General features: G+C 35.0%; 3 protein-coding genes across 3 annotated transcripts; all 3 read left to right on the top strand.

The window, feature by feature from the left end:
- Positions 1-2,171: 2,171 nt before the first annotated feature.
- Positions 2,172-5,670, top strand: LOC107705519 (PI-PLC X domain-containing protein 1-like). Its single transcript, XM_016508826.1, has 6 exons — positions 2,172-2,388; positions 3,229-3,359; positions 3,445-3,567; positions 3,678-3,839; positions 3,984-4,155; positions 5,413-5,670. The coding sequence occupies exons 1-6, from the start codon at positions 2,301-2,303 to the stop codon at positions 5,649-5,651; spliced, it is 915 nt and encodes a 304-aa protein (XP_016364312.1). The 5' UTR covers positions 2,172-2,300; the 3' UTR covers positions 5,652-5,670.
- Positions 5,671-7,847: 2,177 nt separating this feature from the next.
- Positions 7,848-15,958, top strand: LOC107705520 (E3 ubiquitin-protein ligase RNF12-A-like). The gene is made up of 6 exons (XM_016508827.1): positions 7,848-7,985; positions 9,906-10,751; positions 11,016-11,452; positions 13,195-13,452; positions 14,802-14,900; positions 15,213-15,958. The coding sequence occupies exons 3-6, from the start codon at positions 11,270-11,272 to the stop codon at positions 15,318-15,320; spliced, it is 648 nt and encodes a 215-aa protein (XP_016364313.1). The 5' UTR covers positions 7,848-7,985; positions 9,906-10,751; positions 11,016-11,269; the 3' UTR covers positions 15,321-15,958.
- A 1,019-nt stretch (positions 15,959-16,977) lies between these two features.
- LOC107705522 (vesicle transport protein SFT2B-like) lies at positions 16,978-21,110 on the top strand. Its single transcript, XM_016508828.1, has 8 exons — positions 16,978-17,176; positions 17,409-17,498; positions 17,592-17,677; positions 18,606-18,687; positions 18,810-18,845; positions 18,974-19,032; positions 20,315-20,344; positions 20,734-21,110. Exons 1-8 carry the CDS (start codon positions 17,114-17,116, stop codon positions 20,771-20,773), a joined length of 486 nt encoding a protein of 161 aa, XP_016364314.1. The 5' UTR covers positions 16,978-17,113; the 3' UTR covers positions 20,774-21,110.
- Positions 21,111-21,124: the final 14 nt, after the last annotated feature.

Raw genomic sequence — 21,124 nt, forward strand, 5'->3', positions numbered from 1 at the left:
CAAACTAACAATAACAGTATCATCAGCGAATTTTAAAATGAACCTGTTTGTGTGTCTACTCACACAATCATTAGTATATAAAATGTAGAGCAAGCGTGAGGGAGGGGAGAACCTGTGGACGTAATAAGGGTGTCTGAAAAGGTGCTGTTTACTCTCACTCTCTGCATTCTATCACTTAAAAAATCTAATAACCACCCCACTATCTTAAATTCTAATATAAACTCTGAAATTAATTTCTTTACTAAAACATGGGGCTGAATAGTATTAAAAACTGGATGAGGCATCCTCAACTCCTCTTCAGGCCTGGTAAGCAAACTGCAACGGATCTAAAAGACTTTGAGTTTTCAATAAAAGTTCATCCCTGACAAATTTCTCAAAACATTTAATCACCAGCAACAGGTCTAAAATCATTTAGAGTCTTAGGATAACTTGTCTTCCCTACAGGCACAATTATGGCTTTTTTCCACAACTTTTTGAAGATAAAGCGACTTTTGGAATATATTATAAAAAACAGGACCTAGCTGATCCGCACACGTCTTTTGTAAACGTCCCCCAATCTTATCTGGTCCAGAGGATTTTCCCACCTTGCTCTTTTTAAAAACGTTTATAACATCCTGCTGATTGAAAAATGTACACTCCATATTACACAGTCTCATTCCTAAGCACATTCATTTCACTAGTAAAATCCTCCACATCAAATCTAGTATAAAAAGTATTAAATTCTTGTGCCAGCTGTATATCGGATTGATAACCAACCAATTTTATGGGGGCATTTCATTTACTCTTGGATCCAGTTATAGTATGCATACTCTCCCAGGCAGAGCCAAGTCTTCCTCTAAGATCCCCCTCTACTTTCTCCTTGTACTTATTTTTAGCCCTCCTAATTTCACACTTTATTTGTTTTTGCAAATCATGCTTCCTTTCCAAGTCACCTGCATGAAATGCCTTGTTTCTTTCAATCATAAGAGACTTTATAGATTTAGTTATCCATGGCCTTTGTATTAGCAAAAGTTTGCACAGTTTTTTGAGGGATAAGCATATCCTCACAAAAATGTATGTAACTACTTACAACATCTGTTAATTCATCAATCAACAATATCATCATTGAATATCATCAATTCATCAACAAGCAATAAAGAACAGGTGCGAATAAAGACATTTAATATTTTGGATGATATGCATTTCATTGCAGTTTAATATTTACCCAATAATAATAGAAATGACCATTGTGCTTTAGTGTTAATTCATACATGGTGTTCTTTTGCATATTCACTTGCATTTCATTCCTCTGAAACAAGTACAGTCTTGAGTTTGTTTGCCAATGCTCCAAAATGGCAATGTTTGCAAACAGTTTAAAATAACCTCTGCCAAAGGAAGCGAATTAGCTGTGTTAGCGAAAACTACAAATTGTCGTAGAACTGTTTGTTAAGGGTAGAACATTTTATGTTACATTTTATGACAAGAAATGGTGTTTTTAATAAAGAAATGTAATATTAACTTTTTGGGAAAACTGAAACTCTTGAGTCTTATGTTCACCAAGGCTGCATATAAAACAGTAGTAATGCTATTACAATTACTGATTTCTATTTTTAAATAAAAATCATAGATGCATAGATGAATTTTCAGCTTCCATTAGTTCAGTCTTCAGTGTCACATGAACCTTCAGAAATCATTCTAATTCTGATCTGGTACTCAAGAAACTTTTCTTATTATTATCAATGTTGAAAACAGTTGTGCTGCATGATATGTTTGTGGGAACTGATACTTTTTCAGGATTCTGGTGAATAGCTTTTAATCTTTTAAGTTGTTGCAGTTTTTACAATTTAATGCATTCCTATTGAATAAAATAATCGATTTCATTGATTTCTTTCAACAAAAAAAAAATCTTAATCTAAACTTTCTTGAGAAATTATTGGGAGTATTTGCTGGAAAATGGCAATAGAGAGTCTGTGTTTTATGCTGAGGTGAATTTGTAGACCTCTCTCTTCTTAAGATGCAGAAAATATTCCCATACACAAGACTTACAATCTACAGGAACTGAAAGAAAACTTGGGAGGGACCCATTGAATATGGATGAGCAATTGATAATGACCCAACCAGAGGGTGTTGTCTAAACTACATATAAAAACAGTGCAATCAGAATGCTGTGATTGTCAAACGCAAACAGGACACAAATATGTATGGTATGATGTGATAATACTTACCTAGACCGTCTGCTTGGATAGCTGTAAACCACAAAACATCTCTTTTTCCCCCTCCCAGGGCTTTGTACCACTGAAAAATTGGACAAGAACAAGAAAATGGCTGAAATGGAGAGTCTAGCTGACTGGATGGCTAACCTTAATGAGAAATTTACAAAAATCCCCTTGAGCCAACTTGCTATTCCAGGTAAGTAATGTGAATATTAACAACAGCTGCCAGACTATTATGTAAAGCTGTCAGATATGAATAACCATCTTCCTACTTTTTGCTAATAGATTAATTCAATAGCATTTAGGCATGTGAATTCACACTTGGCGTCTTTTTTGACAAGAAAAAGTTGACGAGTGCTTTTTTAGTCAAATAAAAAGCTGGCAGCGTTTTGGTTACAAATAGCAGCCGAGGGCGTCTTTTGTTGCTATAACAACAGCTGCAACAGTAGCCTAGCGCTATATGCTGCAGGAATGTCGAGAAAGAGTAAAAAGTTGGTTCTTGCGTTGCCTTTAACGGGGAGGAGAATGTCGGTTCACAACGATGTTTGTGGGTGCGCGACAATATACGGGGAAGGAAACAGTATGGTGCTTACAACAATTTAGTCCAGGAGCTCCGGTTGAATGATGCACGGTTTGTGGCATATTTTAGACTAAGTTAGATACGGTTTTGTGCTCATATCATACAACTCCTTGTGCTCCAAAACTAGTACGAACTAATCGACCGGCTATCTTTTCCATTTTTCTTGTTTTTTTTTGTTATGGAAACGACTTGCCACTCGCTTGTCATTGGTCAGCTGTCAAAAAGGCTCTTGACTTAGGGCGGTTTTTTTTCCAGAAAAGTTTAACTTTTTTCAACTTGAAAAGACGCTATGCATTCACTGTATACATATCAAAATCAAACACAAATTTTCCAGACTATCCATCAAACTTACATTATATTAGCGTATCATCACATACAACAAACATGAAGTGAACATAGGATGCTATGTGACTTGTATAGAAGCAAAAACTGAAACAGAACGAACATTTCTTTTAGGGAGCCATGATGCTATGGCATACAGCTTAGATATGGACTCTTCAGTACTGGAACCTAAAAAAATAAAGGCCTTGGACAAGATGTTCAGCACTTTCTTAAGGCCCATTGTCAAAAAATGGGGTACTGCCCAGGTAAAGTACCAATTAAAATACAGTAATCTCACAGTAAATGCTGTAATGTTTTCATGAGGTTCATGTTTTTCATATGATTGTCCAGGAAAAAAACATCTCTGAGCAGCTTGATGCGGGTATGCGATACTTTGATCTGAGGGTTGCTGGAAAGCCTGAATCTAGTGATTTATTCTTCTATCATGGACTATACACAACAATGACTGTGAAGGTTGTTACCCTGATTCATTTTCATGTTTTTCTTTTTACATTAATTGCATTCATAAGCTTAATGGAAAAACTCCATTGACAGCTAACCTTAATAACTTTGAATCACCACAGGAGGGAATGACAGAACTGGAGAAATGGTTAGGACAGCATACTAAGGAGGTTGTCATCCTTGCTTTCTCACATTTCAAAGAAATGTCAGCCAATCAACACACCGACCTGACCAACTTCCTCAAAGAGCACTTTAAAGCAAAACTCTGTCCTAAGCCTCAAGTGGTACATATCCTTAGCCATGACCTCAAAGCCATATCCTCAAAAACTGAGGGAAATAATTCATTCAGGGACCTCAGCATATGATACAAATGCTTCCAACAATGGTTTAATAACCATTAAAATGTATTTTTTCCAATTTATGTGAAGCCCTCACTCAAGGACTGCTGGGAAAGTGGCTACCAGGTCATCCTCTCTTATGACAACAGAAGTGTCGACGATCCTGTTTTGTGGCCTGGAATCGAGTACTGGTGGGCTGATCATTCAGACCCCAAGGAGGTCATTTCATATCTCAACAACCAGAAACAAAAGGCAAGACCAGGTGAGCTAAGAGATGCCAATGGCTTAAAATTAGTGCTGTCAAATGATTAATCACGATTAATCGCATCCAAAATAAAAGTTTTTGTTTACATAATATATGCGTGTGTACTGTGTATATTTATTATGTATATATAAACACACACACATGCATGTATATATTTAAGAAAAATATGTTTTGTTTATATATAAAATATTTATATTTATATATATAATATATTTACATTTAGTCATTTAGCGGATGCTTTTATCCAAAGCAACTTACAAATGAGGACAATGGAAGCAATCAAAATCAACAAGAGAGCAATGATATGCAAGTGCTATAACAAGTCTCAGTTAGCTTAACGCAGTACACGTAGCAAGGTTTATTTTTTTTTATTATATAATAAATAAAAAGAAAACAGATAGAATAGAAAGAGAATAAAGCAAGCTAGTGTTAGAAGCCTTTTTTTGCTTTTGTTAATTGCATAATAAAGAAAAAGAAAACAAATAGATAGAATACAATAGATAGAAGCTAGTGTTTTTTTTTTTAAGAAAAACAAGCAGTTAGTAAATGAATACATTTACATTTAGTCATTTAGCAGACGCTTGAATAGAGTGCAAGTCTAAAAGGGGCAAAAAAACTAAAAGTTTTTTTTTTTTTTAAGAATAGAATTAGAATAGAGAGTGCTAGAGTAAGAGGGTCAAATAAAGATGGAAGAGATGTGTTTTTAGCCGATTTTTGAAGGCTAAGGACTCAGCTATGAGATGTGTTTTTAGCCGATTCTTGAAGGCTAAGGACTCAGCTGCTCGGATTGAGTTGGGCAGGTCATTCCACCAGGAGGGAACATTTAATTTAAAAGTCAGTGAAAGTGATTTTGTGCCTCTTTGGGATGGCACAATAAAGTGACGTTCACTTGCAGAACGCAAGCTTCTAGAGGGCACATAAGTCTGAAGTACTGAATTTAGGTAAAGGGGTGCAGAGCCAGTGGTGATATTTTATAAATATATGGTAATGATGTAATAAATAATGTAAATATTTTTAAAATATATGCATGTATGTTTGTGTATATTTATATATACATAATAAATATACACAGTACACACACATATATTATATAAACAAAAACTTTTGTTTTGGATGTGTTTAATCGTTTGACAGCACTACTTAAAATACCTTACATTTACTAAAAGGTCTGATTGGTTGAAACAAAATGCTCCAAGAAAAAAAAGTGTTATCCCTTACTCATTGATGCTCTTAATGTGTCCATTTGGTCAATAGCGGGATTGTTTGTTGCTGGTCTCAACCTGACTTTTGATGGGAATGACATGCTCCTGTACCTCACAAAGTCTTTAAAGGAGAAGACCATGACGGCCTACCCTCTATTGCTTGACTGGGTGAAGGAGCAACATTCAGGCTCTGACAAAGAAAGTGTTAACATCATTGCTGGAGATTTTGTGGGAGTGAATAGCTTTGCTCAGGATATCATTCAGCTCAACAATGCTGACAATGGTCCATGAGAGGGTCTTTTGAGTCAATATGGGATGTCCTTCAAACAGGATATGAAGCTTTCTGAGTATTTCTGTCATTTTGTTTAATTCATTTCTGATGACAGTGGTACATAGTTTATAAGTGAATATATGGTTGGTTATGGCAAAAAGTCTTTTTGAGCATTTAACATATTAAACATAATGTTTATTTTATTTGCATATCATTGCTCTTTTGTCGATTTTGATTGCTTCCATTGTTCTCATTTGTAAGTCGCTTTGGATAAAAGCGTCTGCTAAATGTCTAAATGTGAAATGTAAATGTAAACAAATAAACATTAAAATTCCTAAATAAATAAATCAAAATTCAAATGTGAGCCAGTGTTGTTTTGGGTCTCTTCAACAAAACGAAAAAAACAAATCGCACTTTTAGACGGTCCCTAACATTGTTGTCATCCAGATTCGAGAAACGGAAAGTGTCACGAGATCATGAAAAATCTTCCAAACTCTAACAAATTTATATTTCACCACTATAATGACCATGTTAAACACTCAGTGCACTTCTGTACATTAATTAACAAGGTGTTTCTGTTTGGCATCGCATGACAAAGAAAAACGCGGAAACAATGGTTATTTTTGGTTTCAGTGCCCGATGTGCGGTAGATGATGTTGCTACTGCGAGTAATACGAGTGTTTTAGATTAATTGTTCACAATTTAAAAACGTAACAAATGGAGGATGAAGAAAGGATATGCATCTCCAGCTGTTGCTCGGACTGGATGTCCGACATGCCCTCTGCTTTTTGGGACATACCGCTGTGGAATCTCGCTATACCGGGTACGTCGGCAAAGTCTGATTATTTCCATGTTTTAATTCTATTTTGCAATGAATTGATGGCCCTTTTACTGCTACTATTTAACAATTTCGACATCCGTTTACTGCTTTTCAGGAAGTCATGACACCATGACTTACTGTTTAGATGAGCGGTCGTCAGTACTGAAGTCTTCGCCGAGGCTGGTGCAAGTGTTGGACACTTTACTTCCCTGTATCGTTCGGCCCTGTATAATCAAATGGGCGACAACACAGGTATGACAGACGATGATGATGTGATATTGTGTTGTTCAAAAGTTGTATGAATTTATTCATTCAGTGGAACACAAAGGGTGGCATCAGTGACTAACAGACTCAATCACCTTCATTGCCCTTTCGTGCTATGACAGCAGTGAAAGGGTTAGTTCACCGGAAAATTCAATTTCTGTAATCGTTTACTAACCCTTTAGTTGTTACAAACCTGTATGACTTTCTTCTGTTGAACACCAAAGAGGATATCTGAAGAATGTTGGTAAATGGTAACTAAACAGTTTACGTTATGACGTCCATAATATGGAAAAAAATAATTTGGATGTCAATGGCTACCGTCAATTGTTTGGTTACGCACATTCTTCAAAATATCATCTTTTGTGTTCAGCAGAAGAAAGATTATACAGGTTGAAACATCTTGAGGGTGAGTAAATGATGACAGAATTTTTATTTTTGGGTGAACTAACCTTTGATTGGTGACTGAGTCATTCTGCCTCCTTTTGTGTTTCAAGTCAAGTCAAGTCTGCTTTATTGTCAATTCTTCCACATGTACAGCACATACACACAGAGAATTGAAATTGCGTTACTCTCAGACCCTTGGTGCATACAGATAACACTAACAGTAGAACATAAATACAGATAGATACAGATTAAATATAAAATACAACTATACAAATATACAAAAAATAGGTACTGTGTGACCACACATTAAGATTTCGTTCCCACGACTGATGACTTATTAATTCATGGTCACGTTTAAATAATTGATTTCCTTATTTTAGTTAAATTGTCACCACAATGTAGTAATTTGTGCCCTTGGTTTAATTTAGTAAAATCGTGACCACAATTTACATTAAACAATGGAACAAGTTCTTAATTCTTGGCCACAATATCTTTTTTTAATACTTTTTTATTAGACACTATATCTGCGTCTGAAATTGCATACTGCCTAGTAGGTACAGTGTTTGGTTTGAAAATGATTTCATGACCGTTAAAAAAGTTTGTTCGATATAGTATGAAATTGAATATGGGTCATATGAATGAAATTTAGTCATATTCGGACGCAGCATATGTCTCAGTAATCTCTCTATTATTTTGTTATTTCAGATCATACCCTCACTACGGCAGTGTTGGAAGCACAATTATCAGGTTATTCTGTCATATGATGACTCAGCTGCATCTGGATATGAGGAACTCTGGCCACAGTGTGAATATTGGTGGGCAAACACATCAGATCCAAGCCATGTCATATCCTACCTGGAGGAGAGGAAAGCAGAAGGAAGACCAGGTCGGTAATAATTAGAAAACAAGACAAATTAAGTTTGATGACAAACTTTGATGTTGGCTTGACAAAGCCTTGTCTAAAAGTTTGAAACAACTTTGAAAGGCTTGAAGTTGGAAGATTTTTCTCAGACAAGTCAGAGAAAACAATAAAATGTTGCAAATATGTTTTAGCATCTTGCTAGCATATTTTAGTATATTACAGGGGTGTCCAGACTAGGATTGTGCCGATAGACTATAGTAGCGTTTCCCAACAGGGGTGCCGTGTAAAAAATCATTTTTTAATATTTTTAAATTGCTAAAATGTTCAAATAAAAGCCTACATTAAAATCTGTCATATAAATTGGTCTCTTCATCAGAAATTAGCCTTCTGATTGCCACCATTGATGGACAATTTTTTTTTTATAATATTAAAAATATCTGTATGACATTATATTCTGCAGTTCTTCCCTGTTGTACCGAATATCTATACTTTTCAAATTATCATATCGATGTTAGAAATTCAAATATTGTGACAAAATTAATTTTGTAGGGTGCCACAAGTTTGTTAAAATTTCCAAAGGGTGCCGCGACTAAAAAAAGGTTGGGAAACACTGGACTATAGTATCGTGTATCGACCATAGTCAGAGATATCGCCTGTTGCTGATGCCTTTGACAAGATCAAGAAGATTATTGTTATTATTATTATTATTATTATCAGGATAGTATTATTATCTAATTAATATTAGGGCTTATTTGTTCCATCATATTTCTTTTTACGTGTTTTTACAGTGTTGCGCGTTATAACCAATCACACACAATTCCGTTGAGTTTATGATTGCAATGGCCAATCAGAGGCGTTCAGATGAGTCATCGCTGAAACAACGGAGTTTTGTTGTGCGCGACTAAAAACATATCATGTGTAGTTAATAGATTACACTAACATTAGGCTACTTTTAGCCTTACCCTGGAGTTGGTTCACTCTCTGGCTATGAAACTAGGTAACTAAATAATTAAATAAATTATCATGATAATATTGTGTATCGGCGATCTCACATGCTGACAATATGACTATGGTGCATATCGCACAACACTAGTCCAGACTCGGTCCTGGAGTGCCAGTGTCCTGCAGAGTTTAGCTCCAATTTGCCTCAACACACCTGCTTGGAAGTTTCTAGTATGCCTAGTAAGACCATGATTAGCTGGTTCAAGTGTGTTTAATTTGGATTGGCGCTAAACTCTGCAGGACATTGGCCCTCCAGGACCAAGTTTGGACACCCCTGGTATATTACTAACATGTTTCAAGCTTGATTTAACACAGGAGTCCTCAACTCTGGCCCTTGAGGTCCACTTTCCTGCAGAGTTTAGCTCCAACCCTAATCAAACAGGACCAGAGCTGAGAACCCCCGATTTAACATTTTGCTAGCATGAATTAACACATTACTAACATGTTTCAGCACGTTTCTATCATGATTCGTTAGAATGTTTCTTGCATGATTTAGAAACATTAATTGCTAGCATCAAGCTGGCAATTTACCACATTGCTATCCTGTTGCTATCATTTACATTAGGGCTGCACGATAAATCACATGCGATATTTAACGCGCATCTTTAGCATGTTTCAAGCATGATTACCACATTGCAGCTTAGCTTAAAAACTCTATTAGATTTATTGTATGAACGTTTTGTCCCCTCAATGAAAGTCTCTGGCATTTTTCATAGTTTTGATCATCTGGTTTTTGAAAATTGTAAGTCTGATCAGTTAGAAAAGATATAGCATAACAGTCTGAAGGTCATGCCTGAGTTTGATGGTTGTAGCTTAAAAGCTCTAGGACAAGTTACATTTAAAATGTTTGTCTCAGATGAAGAAGACGCCGTTAGGATGGAAAGAAAATATCTTTAATAAAAGGTTGTTTTCCCTAAATGATTGCCCTGAATATGTTTTCAGGTCAGTTTTTTGCTGCTGGTCTGAACCTAACTGAGGATGCCAAGTATGTTATTTCTCATCCATGCCAGTCATTACAAAGCATGACCTTGAGCTCCTATAGTCTGCTCCTGAACTGGGTCAAGCAGCAGTGCCCAGGCCCTGGTAAATCATGTCTTAACATCATCTGTACAGATTTTGTGGGGGCCTTCAGCAATGAATTCACCCAGCTGGTTATTGGACTCAATCAAACACTCTTAGAGACTTTACCCATGCATCTAACATAAATGACTTTACATACAAATGTAGCATATTTTTCACAGTTTATCTTGCACATTCTTGTTATTTTTAGTGGAAGCCTTGTTGTTTTTAATTTTTACATATCAATATTTTTGTAGTCTTTTATGACAGTCCCTAAAATGTGACTGGAAAAAAAATGTCTTGTGCAATGCTGCCATCTACAGGCAATCCATATTTAGGTTCTTGTTTGATACATGCCTCAAAATCATGTTACTTCCACTTTCATAGTTACATCAAACTTTCGAAATGTCAGAAAGCTAACTGATTTTTCTTGGATATTTGACAAAATGGAGAGGACAGATTCATATAATCAAAGACTAAGTGGCTCAACATATTATAGCATTACCTGTCCATTGAGTCACACTTAATATTAGTAACATCTAATGTCCTGTCATGACTTCATCTATTGTTGACACTCTGTTTGGCTTTCAGTCCATGTAGGTTACATGTATCTGTGGGGTCTAATTTTAGACGCCCCTTTGAATGCACTCTCTAAAGTCCTTAACATTTATAGTATCTACTTAAATGATAATCCAGTTTACTGATGCCTTTTACATTCAGTTCGTGTGTGTTTGTGTAGGTTGTATGAGGTAAATAAACATGTTTTGAGTTTTACTTTTATGCCTGTTTTTTCCTGACTTTTTAAAATCTGAGAATTTTAGAAAGTCTCACTTAACTGAAGACAAAAAATTAAATATGTTTCTTTGGCAACAATTTTTATACCAGAGTTACCAACCTGGATATCGTTTTGCTGATTTTTGTTCATGAATGCATTGTATTGTAATGTGTACAATATACAAAGTATTTAAAACATTCTGAACCGATCTGGAGCAGGATTCTTCCTGAGAGCTTTGAGAATCCCCTCCCTCCTCTTCCAAGTCCCCTCCTCTCTCCTAAACAGATTATTGAGGAGTTAAAGGAGCTTGCATCGGTCCCTGTGTCGTCTCCATGAGGCTTAGAGTTCCAGAGGAAACAGATGGGATAAGAAAACCAGGGGATCGAATTACAGAAGCTTAATCAGCAATCCAAGGACAGTTTCTCTTTCAGAGGTATTCGTCTGAGACTTGAGACAGCTACGTCTGTTTAACATGGAGAACGAGGAAGATGAAATCTCTACCACATTTCAGGGAGGATATGAAGGGCAGGAAAATGTGGAGGAGCAGGAGGAAGAACAAGAGGAAGAGGAGCCAGAGGCTGAGAGGAAGAGCAGTTGGGATGTCCCAATTCCAAGTCGATCACTGGCCAGTCGCAGAGCTTCACTTCCATGTCCGGTTAGTACCCAATATAAGTTTGTGTGTGTGTGTGTGTGTGTGTGTAGCTTTTACACGTCTATTTGAGCTCTTTTTTTGCCTACAGTCTTTTAAATGAGAGCAGAAACACACCAGTCGTTATGGTGCCAAGCTCAGGATTTCTCTTCCAGACAGCCAACGAGCAGTTGATTCAATTAACACTTTTTAAATAGTATCTCAAAGCACACTTGCTTAATAGGGCTTTTCCTAAAGCAATTTAATTCTCTTACCTCCTTATTTTGCATTTTTATTTTTGTTTACTGTTATTTTTATTTTTACTCTGTAGATTCTATAAATTTCAAAATTAAGTACAAAGAAACGGCATAGAATTAAATGTGAAATTTTGAAGTTGAAAGACTGTATTTTCTTGTAAAACATACTCCAATAATCATTGTTTTTTAAAATAATTTTTACAGTTTGTATGTATATGAAAGTTGTATGTTTTTTAATGTAAAAAATGTTTGTAAAGCACTTTATAAGGTGTTGCAGTGTCACTGTTTATGAAATTTTCTTACCTTTCTTACTTGCTTTGCAAGTATTAATACCATCTCAACTCATTTATATGAATTACATGAATATATGAATTACATTAATTTTTTTCAGTTTTTTATTTAATTTTTTTAGTTCACAGGACTGAAGCTAAAACGTCTCGGTTACATATGGTAACCCTCGTTCCCTGAAGGAGGGAACGGAGACGTCACGTCGGATGACCGACGAAATTGGGATCTCGCTTAGAGAGAGGGAACGTCGACGTCACGTCGGATGACCGACGAAATTGGGATCCTACTAAAAGATTCTTTTAATATCACTGATTTGTAAAAAAAATATTTATTTATATATATTCTTCATTAAAAGAAAAACATGATGTGGTTCATAAATGAACACAGTTTGCCCTACAGTAATGAAGACCAGTTTTCTTACAAATGGATCCTAATTGTAAATTGTCACATTTTGTACAGAAAAAAAACTAATTTAGGCTGTGAATCAAAATGTGCATTTAAATTTTCACTTTGATTTATGGTTTAGTGATATCATATATGTTTCTATTTGTTCTGTGTCTGCATCAAAAATGGAAATAAAATTGGAACGTTTGAAAATAATTTTAAACATGAGGTAAAATCAATAAGAATTATGTAAGATTATGCACTTGTGTTCCATGTGAACTCATTGTATAAAATGCTCTTTGTTTCATTCTCACATACTGGATGACATGGAACATTTTACACAAACTTGTTCTACAGTTCAAATACTGCTGCCATCAAAGGGATACTCCATCAAAAAAGAAAATTCTGTCATCCGGTTTGATTGCAAACCTGTAAGCATTTTTGAAGTTGTAAATAAAACAGATTTTTAATAATAAGAAAATAATATATCAGATCTACTTCAAAATTTCATGTTAAATTGAATGTGTTACTTGCAATTTCTTTGTAATTGATTGTGAAATTTATTTGCAATTTCTGAGTGAAAAATTTTTGTACACCAATTTTTTAAGTGTGCGGAACAAAAAAGATATTTTGAAAAACGTTGGGAACAAAACAACATTGGAGCCCATTGGCTTAAATTTGAATGGACATTTCTTCTAAATATATTATTTTATGTTCTTTAATGTTTTAAATGTTAAAATTTCAATTAAACTTTTCACTAATGCTTTTATGCTGTTGTAACTTCAATTGGAATGAAAAACTGTGTGCCTCTTCCTTATTTTATGCATGCATATTTTTCAGGCTCAGCTGAATGCGATGCATCTGAGCCGTCTGCATGCTGCCACCACGAGCCCTAGCACGGCTTACCCGAGCCACTGGCTTCAGAGCGGTGAGGCGAAGCCGTGCTCTCGCTCCAGCCATGTTGCCAATAGTGAGGAGGGAACACACACCAAGAGCAGCACATGTGAAAGACGCCCACATGCCATCCCAACCATCCCTGAGGTGCATGAGCCTCTGGAGAGAAAAGCTCGGTTTAGGAGCCGCAATGTCATGTCTCTGGTTGGTGTGATATGATTTAGCTTTTTAATTTGTAAAAATGTGAATGATTACCAATAGGTTATGCAATCACAAAACCATTTAGATAGGCAAATATAAGATGAGATCATGTTATTGTTATGATACAATGCTTTGGCAAGGCTAGAGAAATCTGAGGCTATATCAGTGGAAGTACAAGATATGTTATATCTTGAAGCTAAAAACTAAATGAACAAAGCTAAAAACAAGCAGCAAACAACCTGCTGAGAATCATAAAACTAATTTTCAACAGGTTTTTACCCAGCCATTTTTTTTATTTTTTATTTTTTACTTTCAATCAAGTATGTTTGAATATTTTGTTTAGATCAGGGGTCTCCAAACTCGGTCCTGGAGTGCCGGTGTCCTGCAGAGTTTAGCTCTAACTTGCCTCACACCTGCCTGGAAGTTTCTAGTATACCTTGATTAGCTGGTTCAGGTGTGTTTAATTAGGTTTGGAGCTAAACATGTTTGTCTTTTCATCCTGAAATGCGAGGCAAATGTTGGATCACAATAATTATATATACAATAACGTTTTTGTCGGGGCTGAACGCTGAACGCAGCCCAGCCCTCAAGAACCGAGTTTGGAGACCCCTGGCTTAGGTACTTAGAGTTTTGACTTGGTAATATATTTGCAAAGCAATTATACTTTAATTTAAGAATAAATTCTTATACACATTCACATTCTATTGTATGGAAACTTGTTTCCAAAATAAATTGCAACTTTTTATGTCTCAATTCTGACTTAATATCTCACAATTCTGAACTTTGAGATATAAACTCAGAATTCTGAATTTCTTTCTCGCAATTCCAAGTTTACATCTTGCAATTCTCTTTTTTTTTTTTTCTACCATGGAATAAAACTTTATAAAAATACTTTTTAATGTCCAAATTGTGAGATATAAACTCAAAATTCTGACATTATTTCTCAGAATTGCAAGTTTGTATCTCGCAATTCTACATTTATATCTTGCAATTCTTAGTGTCTTCTGAATTGTGAGATAAAAAGTTTTCAATTCCACTTTTATTTGGTTATGTATTTATTTATTTTTTATTTTTTTTTCTCCATGGTAGAAACATGCTATTAATTTATCTAAAAAAGAAAAATCAATCAAATCAATTGTTTTGTTTTGTTTTACACAAAAGACGATATTTTATGACATTCAGTGGACTCCAGTGTTGTTCATTTTTTTAGTTTTTGGGAGAACTATCACTTTATTTAAATGGTACTTCACAGGTAATTGATAAATGGTATTGCATTTTTGTAATGTTGATCAACTATAATGTAGAATGAAACTAATTGAGATGGTTGATATATTGTGGTGTTTGTTTTGTAGAGTGATGCGGACAGTTTGTGTCTGATCTGCCATGACGACCTACGCAAAGGAGGAGGAGTTATCAGAGAGCTTCACTGTTCCCACAGCTTCCACAGTGAGGTAAAGGTTCAGACTTTAGAAATGATCAAATTCAGCTTCAAAAATCAAATATTGCCAAATATAAGTGGCCCAGAAACCAGGGCCATTTCAGATGAGCTATTATCTATTCTGCATTTTTTTAGCTGCTGAGCATTCGTTTTCTCCCAAGACTTCTTCCTCGCTCTCTATAACCATCTTAGGGAGTTTCATACTTGCCATTGTCCCCTGTGTTTTGTTCACTGGGGTATTGAGATACTGTCCTTTGTAAAGCTGGTTTAGAATGTGTTGTTGAACAGCTGAATGTAACTGAATATTGTGATCCTTCTGGTTTAGTGCATAGGGGAATGGCTATGGACTAAGCAGACCTGTCCCACGTGTCAAAAGCATGTTGCCATGCCAGAGCCCCTGTACTGGACATCTACCAGAGTAATAGTGCCCTGAGCTCTTCCAGCTCCCATTCGAACTACCTTGGACATCAGATGGGTAACAAAAACATCAGACATGATGGTGGATAACTAACAATGCAGCTATTTCCTACAAAAAAGGTAGTCATATGACTAATCACAAAGAGGAGATTTTGTTATTCAGGAGAAACAGATTGGTAGAGCATTTCTTTGTACATAGGCTAAATGAAAATAACATCACTAAATGTAAAATTGTTTTTTTTAATCATATTTACATATTAAGAAAATATGTTATTTTCTATTGTGTATATCTTTTTCTGCAGAAATTTAAGCAAACTGAACAAGTTGTATGAAGTTGTACGATTGTACATTTTAAAATGTACCTCACTATATTTGTAAGTAATTCAAAGTAGGCCTACTGGCAATGTTCTGTTTTCAAAACATGTAACTAATGTAATACTATCAACAAAAGTGCAGGCCTGTATTTACCAGGTGTGTAGCTACTTGAGTAAATGTGCTTCTTTACTGTTCTTAAGTACTACTTGGGGAATTTGAACTTTATTTGAGTTCATACAGTATTTCACTGATCATCCTGACATAGAATTATGATGAATCTTACTGAACTAACAAGTCAAAATCACATTCCTGTGATGTTTACTAAACTTTTATTGAAAACAGCCAATAAAATCTGTTTTAATGTTGTCATCATATTTGTCCTGGATTTTGTTGACCCAAAGCAGTATGTTTTGTTTACGTTATAAACGTCATTGCACGTCTGTGATGAGGTTTAAACAACTATAGTGTGCAGTTATAGTGTTACACTAGCCTATAACAATTTCAATCTAACATCTGATGTGTCTCAGAGCCTTACATAAAGCATAACAGTGAGAAAATAGTTAAGTTATCGTGGAGTTATCTTGCACAGTTACTTTAATGTTCAAATCTAGCTAAGCTTTCACTTCAGTATGTTTTGTTTAGATACTTAAAAGTTTAAATGAGTAAAATAAAGGCAATGCATCCATACTTTCACTTACAGTATAAATTCTTAATACTTTTTACGCGTCTCTTATCCACTTTTCTACATGTATTGTCTACTTTATCGCATCGGTGTGAATGTAAAACACAATGAAAGCAAACATCAGGCTCTATATAACCCATTGTGTGTTTTTTTTAATTTTTATTGCAAACAATTCAGAGATGACATTAATGAAATACAACTTTGCATACATTACACATAATGTATCAACAATACATCCAATGTCATCTGAACATATGGAAGAGAAGAGAAATAACCCATTGTGTTTTTTTATTTTTATTTTTTTATTAGACATTAAAGACATAACATGCAACATTTACAACTTTAACAAGACATCCAAAAAGATAACACAATTAAAGGAATGGGTTTACATTACATAGAGAGAAAAAAAAATCAATAATAATACTTAAAGAAAAAAAAGACAGCGTATACCCGTTCAATTTTCAAGTAACTTCAACTCTTTAGCGAATAAAATTGTATCTCTACATTTTTTGTTATCAATACGTTGGAGAGACTCAAAATACAAATGAAAATCAGTCATAAAGACCTTCAAACGGTTTAGAACTAGAAATAACCCATTGTGTCGATTCAGAACGTCGAGCGTAATGACGTCACGTAACCGTTGCCGTGGCTACACACGGACGTTATCGTATGCACCTGTTACACTTTCAAACAGGAAGGGAACAAATCAATACATATTTACTTAAACGAAGTAGCTTTGAGCCAGGTTTTTTTCGACTTGAGACTTATTTTTTGGATTTTTTTTTTTTTATTACACATCAACCTGAACCTTTATGGACAAATTAAAGAAAGTTTTGAGTGGCCAAGATGGCAATGACGACCTCAACGTACTGCAGGTAGTTGCGTTTAACAGTCTACTGCATTACACTTTACATTACAGTACATACAGTTTTAATGCTTTGAAGTGTTATTGTGTCTACAGAGTGATGGGGTGTCGGTTTGAATTCGAATCTAACGTCGTCTTTTGCGACTTGTTTTGTGCTTACCCGACTGTCATTAGCAAAAGCTTAATATCAAATTGATTTATATCTCTGTTTTTGGTGAACATCCATGAATATACTGTTTTAGGCAGCGAATGAAGCATCAACACTGGGATGGGGCACACGTGTCAAGGGATTCATCGCGTGTTTTGTGTCGGGCGTCTTGTGTTCAGTTTTGGTAAGACGAGTTCACGAATAGCTTTATATTGTTTTATTTTAATTGTACATACAATAGTCAAACGTCTACTCTTTCCTTATTTTTGTGATTCAGGGGACCTGCTTGCTTTGGGTTCCGAGAAGCGGACTGACACTCTTTGCAGTATTTTACAGTTTAGGTAATATTGCTTCTCTTTTAAGGTGAGTCATGCAGCTTTTAACTGTCCACCTTTGATTTCATCTCGCCCAAGGTGTGTCACTTGCTACATTGTTTACAATGGGAGGCCATGTTTGCATTGGCATGTGTGGTCAGTGACAAATGTGGATGTACAAGTTCAAAAACACTTTTTTTTAACAAATGAATTGAATTAGTGACTTTAAAATGCCGATTGATATAAGCACAATGAAAAAATGTGTATATAAATGTTTCACTCAGAAATTGCTAGTAAAGTTCACAAATAATTACAAAGAAACTGCAAATAACACATTGAATTAAACATGAAATGAAGTAGAAAACTGAAATAGTAATCTTTGTTTTATTCACTACTGCATTTGTGAATCATTTTTACAGTAAAATGGAAAGCAATCAGATATTTTCCTTATCGCATACATTTGAGTGATTGTAACTCTTAATTGTATTTTTTTTAATCTTTTTTTTTTTTTAATATCACAGAGATTTCTTGGGGTTATACCGTTTGACATTTGAAAACCCAGACTAAACTTGCAGTGCCATGAAGTCTCTCCCTGAGAGACCACAAATATGTTTTAATAGCTAAAAAAAAAAAAACACATTGATTCTTCAGAATTGTATCTAATCTTATGAGAACTGAGTAAAAACAAAACGACAAGAAGAAATAATAATTAAAGATTATGCCAATTTTTCAGCCTTTTCATGTAATATGCCCCCAAATATATATGAAAATCTATTATTTTAGAGATTTAAAACATGTTCACCACAGATGAATGTTTTCAACTCATTGTCTGTATGAATTGCAAATGTTAAAGCATTTGTGAATAAATTAATAGAAAAATGAAATGTCTCAGATTGGCCCATGTATGCAGTGATGTGTAGCATCTGTGAGAATCTGTAAGTCAATCCTGAGGTCTTTTGGGTGTGGATTGTTTTCAGCACAATGTTCTTAATGGGTCCATTAAAGCAACTCAAGAGGATGTGTGACAAGACGAGAGCTCTGGCAACTGGCGTTATGATTGTGAGAGCACACACACATACACAGATATCATAGCCTAATGCACAGAGAGATTCAGTATTTCATATAATTCACTAAGTGGCCTTTTTCCTTTTCCTGTAAACCAAACATTTGTGTTTTTAAAGACATGCCTGGTGCTAACCTTTTGTGCTGCTTTTTGGGTAAGTGGGTTTCCCAATAACCATGATTTCATGTCATAATGTAACAAAATGTGTACATTTGCGTGTTTATTATAATAATTGATTGTTTGCTTTCCTTATCTTTTAAATTTCTTTGTTTTTGTATTTAGTGGAAGAACAAAGGCCTTGCCCTGCTGTTCTGTATCCTTCAGTTTTTGGCTTTTACATGGTAAGTTACTTTTCTTTTATATTTGACTATATAAATGTAATTGTATATGGAGTAAACTTACAAACACACACATAGACATAAATGTATATATAAGAGTGAGTGAAAGCGAGAACACCAATGACATAAGGCAATAAAAAAAAACTTGAACTTTGAACCACGCAGTGCTGTAAGCGATATGTTTTCTTTTTAATGGACTGGCACTATTACCTGACAGATATCACTGTAGTAGGTGTCCTGAAATATCACACCTGTCTTTGTGATGGTCCTAGGCTTTGCAAACCGTTCAAAAGTTTTTGAAGACTTTTCAGTAGTTATTTTGTGCTTTTGGTGGGCCTACATATTTGAAGCAGGAATCTGACAGTTGAAGCGGATCTTTGAATTTAAGCGGCAGAATGCTATTTTTCTACTATTGATTTTAACAACACTGAGATGATTACTTCTGCCCTCTTTCTCGCTCCATCTCTGATTACAGTGGTCTCAGTGGATGGAGTTAGGAAAGAGGGGACGTGTGTAATATAGTCACTAAGTCTGGCAGAAGTTCCAGAACAGCTAATGTTTCCTACAAATCTAATATATTCAATCTAATATGATATAAAATAATAATATATAATAAATCTGAGTTCGTTTTAACAGAACTCCTGACCTTTACATTTCAGAACCAGAATATCAGTAAAGATATTATTTATTGATGTTTTCAAGAACTTGTAGCAGCAAAAGCACATGAAACTGAGTATGGAGGAGTTATTTCAGCAACTGTTGGGATATTGACACATGGACATAGTATATGGGTATAGTGTATCTTACAGGCACTCCTATCAAAAACGACTTTTAAGAAGCTATAAAAATAGTGCAATAGTGGCCCTGCTATGGTAGCCATAGTAAAGAATGAAAGTAATGCAGTTGATTGCTGTTATTATTACTAAATTACCATTTTTGACATTGTGGGGACTTTTTATTTTTATTTATTTTTTGGTCTCTATGAGGAAAACAGCTTATAAATCATACTAAATTATGTGTTTTGAAAATTTAAAAATGCAAGTTTTCTGTGAGGGTTAGGTTTATGAGTAAGTTATATAGGAGATAGAATATACAGTTTGTACAATATAAAAGTCATTATGTCAATAAAGTCCCCATAAAATATGAAAACCCAACGTGTGTGTGTGTGTGTGTGTGTGTGTGTGTGTGTGTGTGTGTGAGAGAGAGTGTGAGAGTGTGAGTGAGTGTGAGAGAAATGTAGCTTATGAATTTAACTTGTCTCTATTATATCCCTTTTATTTTACAGGTATAGCTTGTCCTACATTCCTTTTGCAAGGTGAGTTACTTTATATTTTCAAAACCATAGATTAAAATAAAAATACTGAAGCAACAGAAAAAATGTTGTCTTTGCAGATGTCAAAGACTGTCCTCGGGCCAATTTATCTAAATTTTTTTGTTGAATTAGCTAGGTTTTTATTTTTATTTTTTTGCAGTAGTATCTGTTATATAGTATATATAAATGTTAAATTGTGAAAATGTACATTTTCCATTTTAAAATATCATTTTTGCTATTTAAGTGCCTATTGGTCTTTATTGTGTGTGAAATTCACATAATTGCTTTATAGACTAAATTTGAAACTGTCATTTTGTCAAAAAAGACACTTTTAATCATCTATTTTTTTGGCTTTAGCGTTTGTTTACCTTTGGCTATTTGTTTTTATGTAGGGATGCAATTATTAAGTTGTTCTCCGCGTGCTTCAAGTGAGATGCCTCTACATTTGGCCTTGGCTCTCTCTCTGTGTGCTGCTTTGGCTCCAGCTTCGGTGCTGCCTTCAATGCCACTCGTGTACCCACTCTGCAGCCTGGCACAGACACCACACCACACTACAGGCTCCCCTTACTCTCCCCAACGGATGGACACTCTCCATCTGTGTGAACAAGCACACACAGACAAGTACTCTCTCTCTCTTACACAAACACACACCTGTGCTTTACATTCAAGTAGAAAACTATGAAGAATGAAACAAATACCCAAGTAACAAATCTTATTGGGTAAATGGTTGAGTTTCGGACTCTGTCTTGTAACTGTAGTGACATGTTTTGTGCAGCAAGATGG

This window comes from Sinocyclocheilus rhinocerous, unplaced genomic scaffold, assembly GCF_001515625.1.
Source record: "Sinocyclocheilus rhinocerous isolate Xijiao unplaced genomic scaffold, SAMN03320098_v1.1 scaffold504, whole genome shotgun sequence".
Lineage (NCBI taxonomy): Eukaryota > Metazoa > Chordata > Actinopteri > Cypriniformes > Cyprinidae > Sinocyclocheilus > Sinocyclocheilus rhinocerous.

Bases quoted from the DNA above. Each gene is read 5' to 3' on its own strand.
- LOC107705519 (XM_016508826.1), top strand. From the start codon at position 2,301: ATGGCTGAAATGGAGAGTCTAGCTGACTGGATGGCTAACCTTAATGAG. The intron at 2,389-3,228 runs GTAAGTAATGTG...CATTTCTTTTAG, and splicing joins GAGCCAACTTGCTATTCCAG to GGAGCCATGATGCTATGGCA. The intron at 3,360-3,444 runs GTAAAGTACCAA...ATGATTGTCCAG, and splicing joins AAAAATGGGGTACTGCCCAG to GAAAAAAACATCTCTGAGCA.
- LOC107705520 (XM_016508827.1), top strand. From the start codon at position 11,270: ATGGAGAACGAGGAAGATGAAATCTCTACCACATTTCAGGGAGGATAT. The intron at 11,453-13,194 runs GTTAGTACCCAA...CATATTTTTCAG, and splicing joins GAGCTTCACTTCCATGTCCG to GCTCAGCTGAATGCGATGCA. The intron at 14,901-15,212 runs GTAAAGGTTCAG...CTTCTGGTTTAG, and splicing joins CCCACAGCTTCCACAGTGAG to TGCATAGGGGAATGGCTATG.
- LOC107705522 (XM_016508828.1), top strand. From the start codon at position 17,114: ATGGACAAATTAAAGAAAGTTTTGAGTGGCCAAGATGGCAATGACGAC. The intron at 18,846-18,973 runs GTAAGTGGGTTT...TTTTGTATTTAG, and splicing joins CCTTTTGTGCTGCTTTTTGG to TGGAAGAACAAAGGCCTTGC. The intron at 20,345-20,733 runs GTGAGTTACTTT...GTTTTTATGTAG, and splicing joins TCCTACATTCCTTTTGCAAG to GGATGCAATTATTAAGTTGT.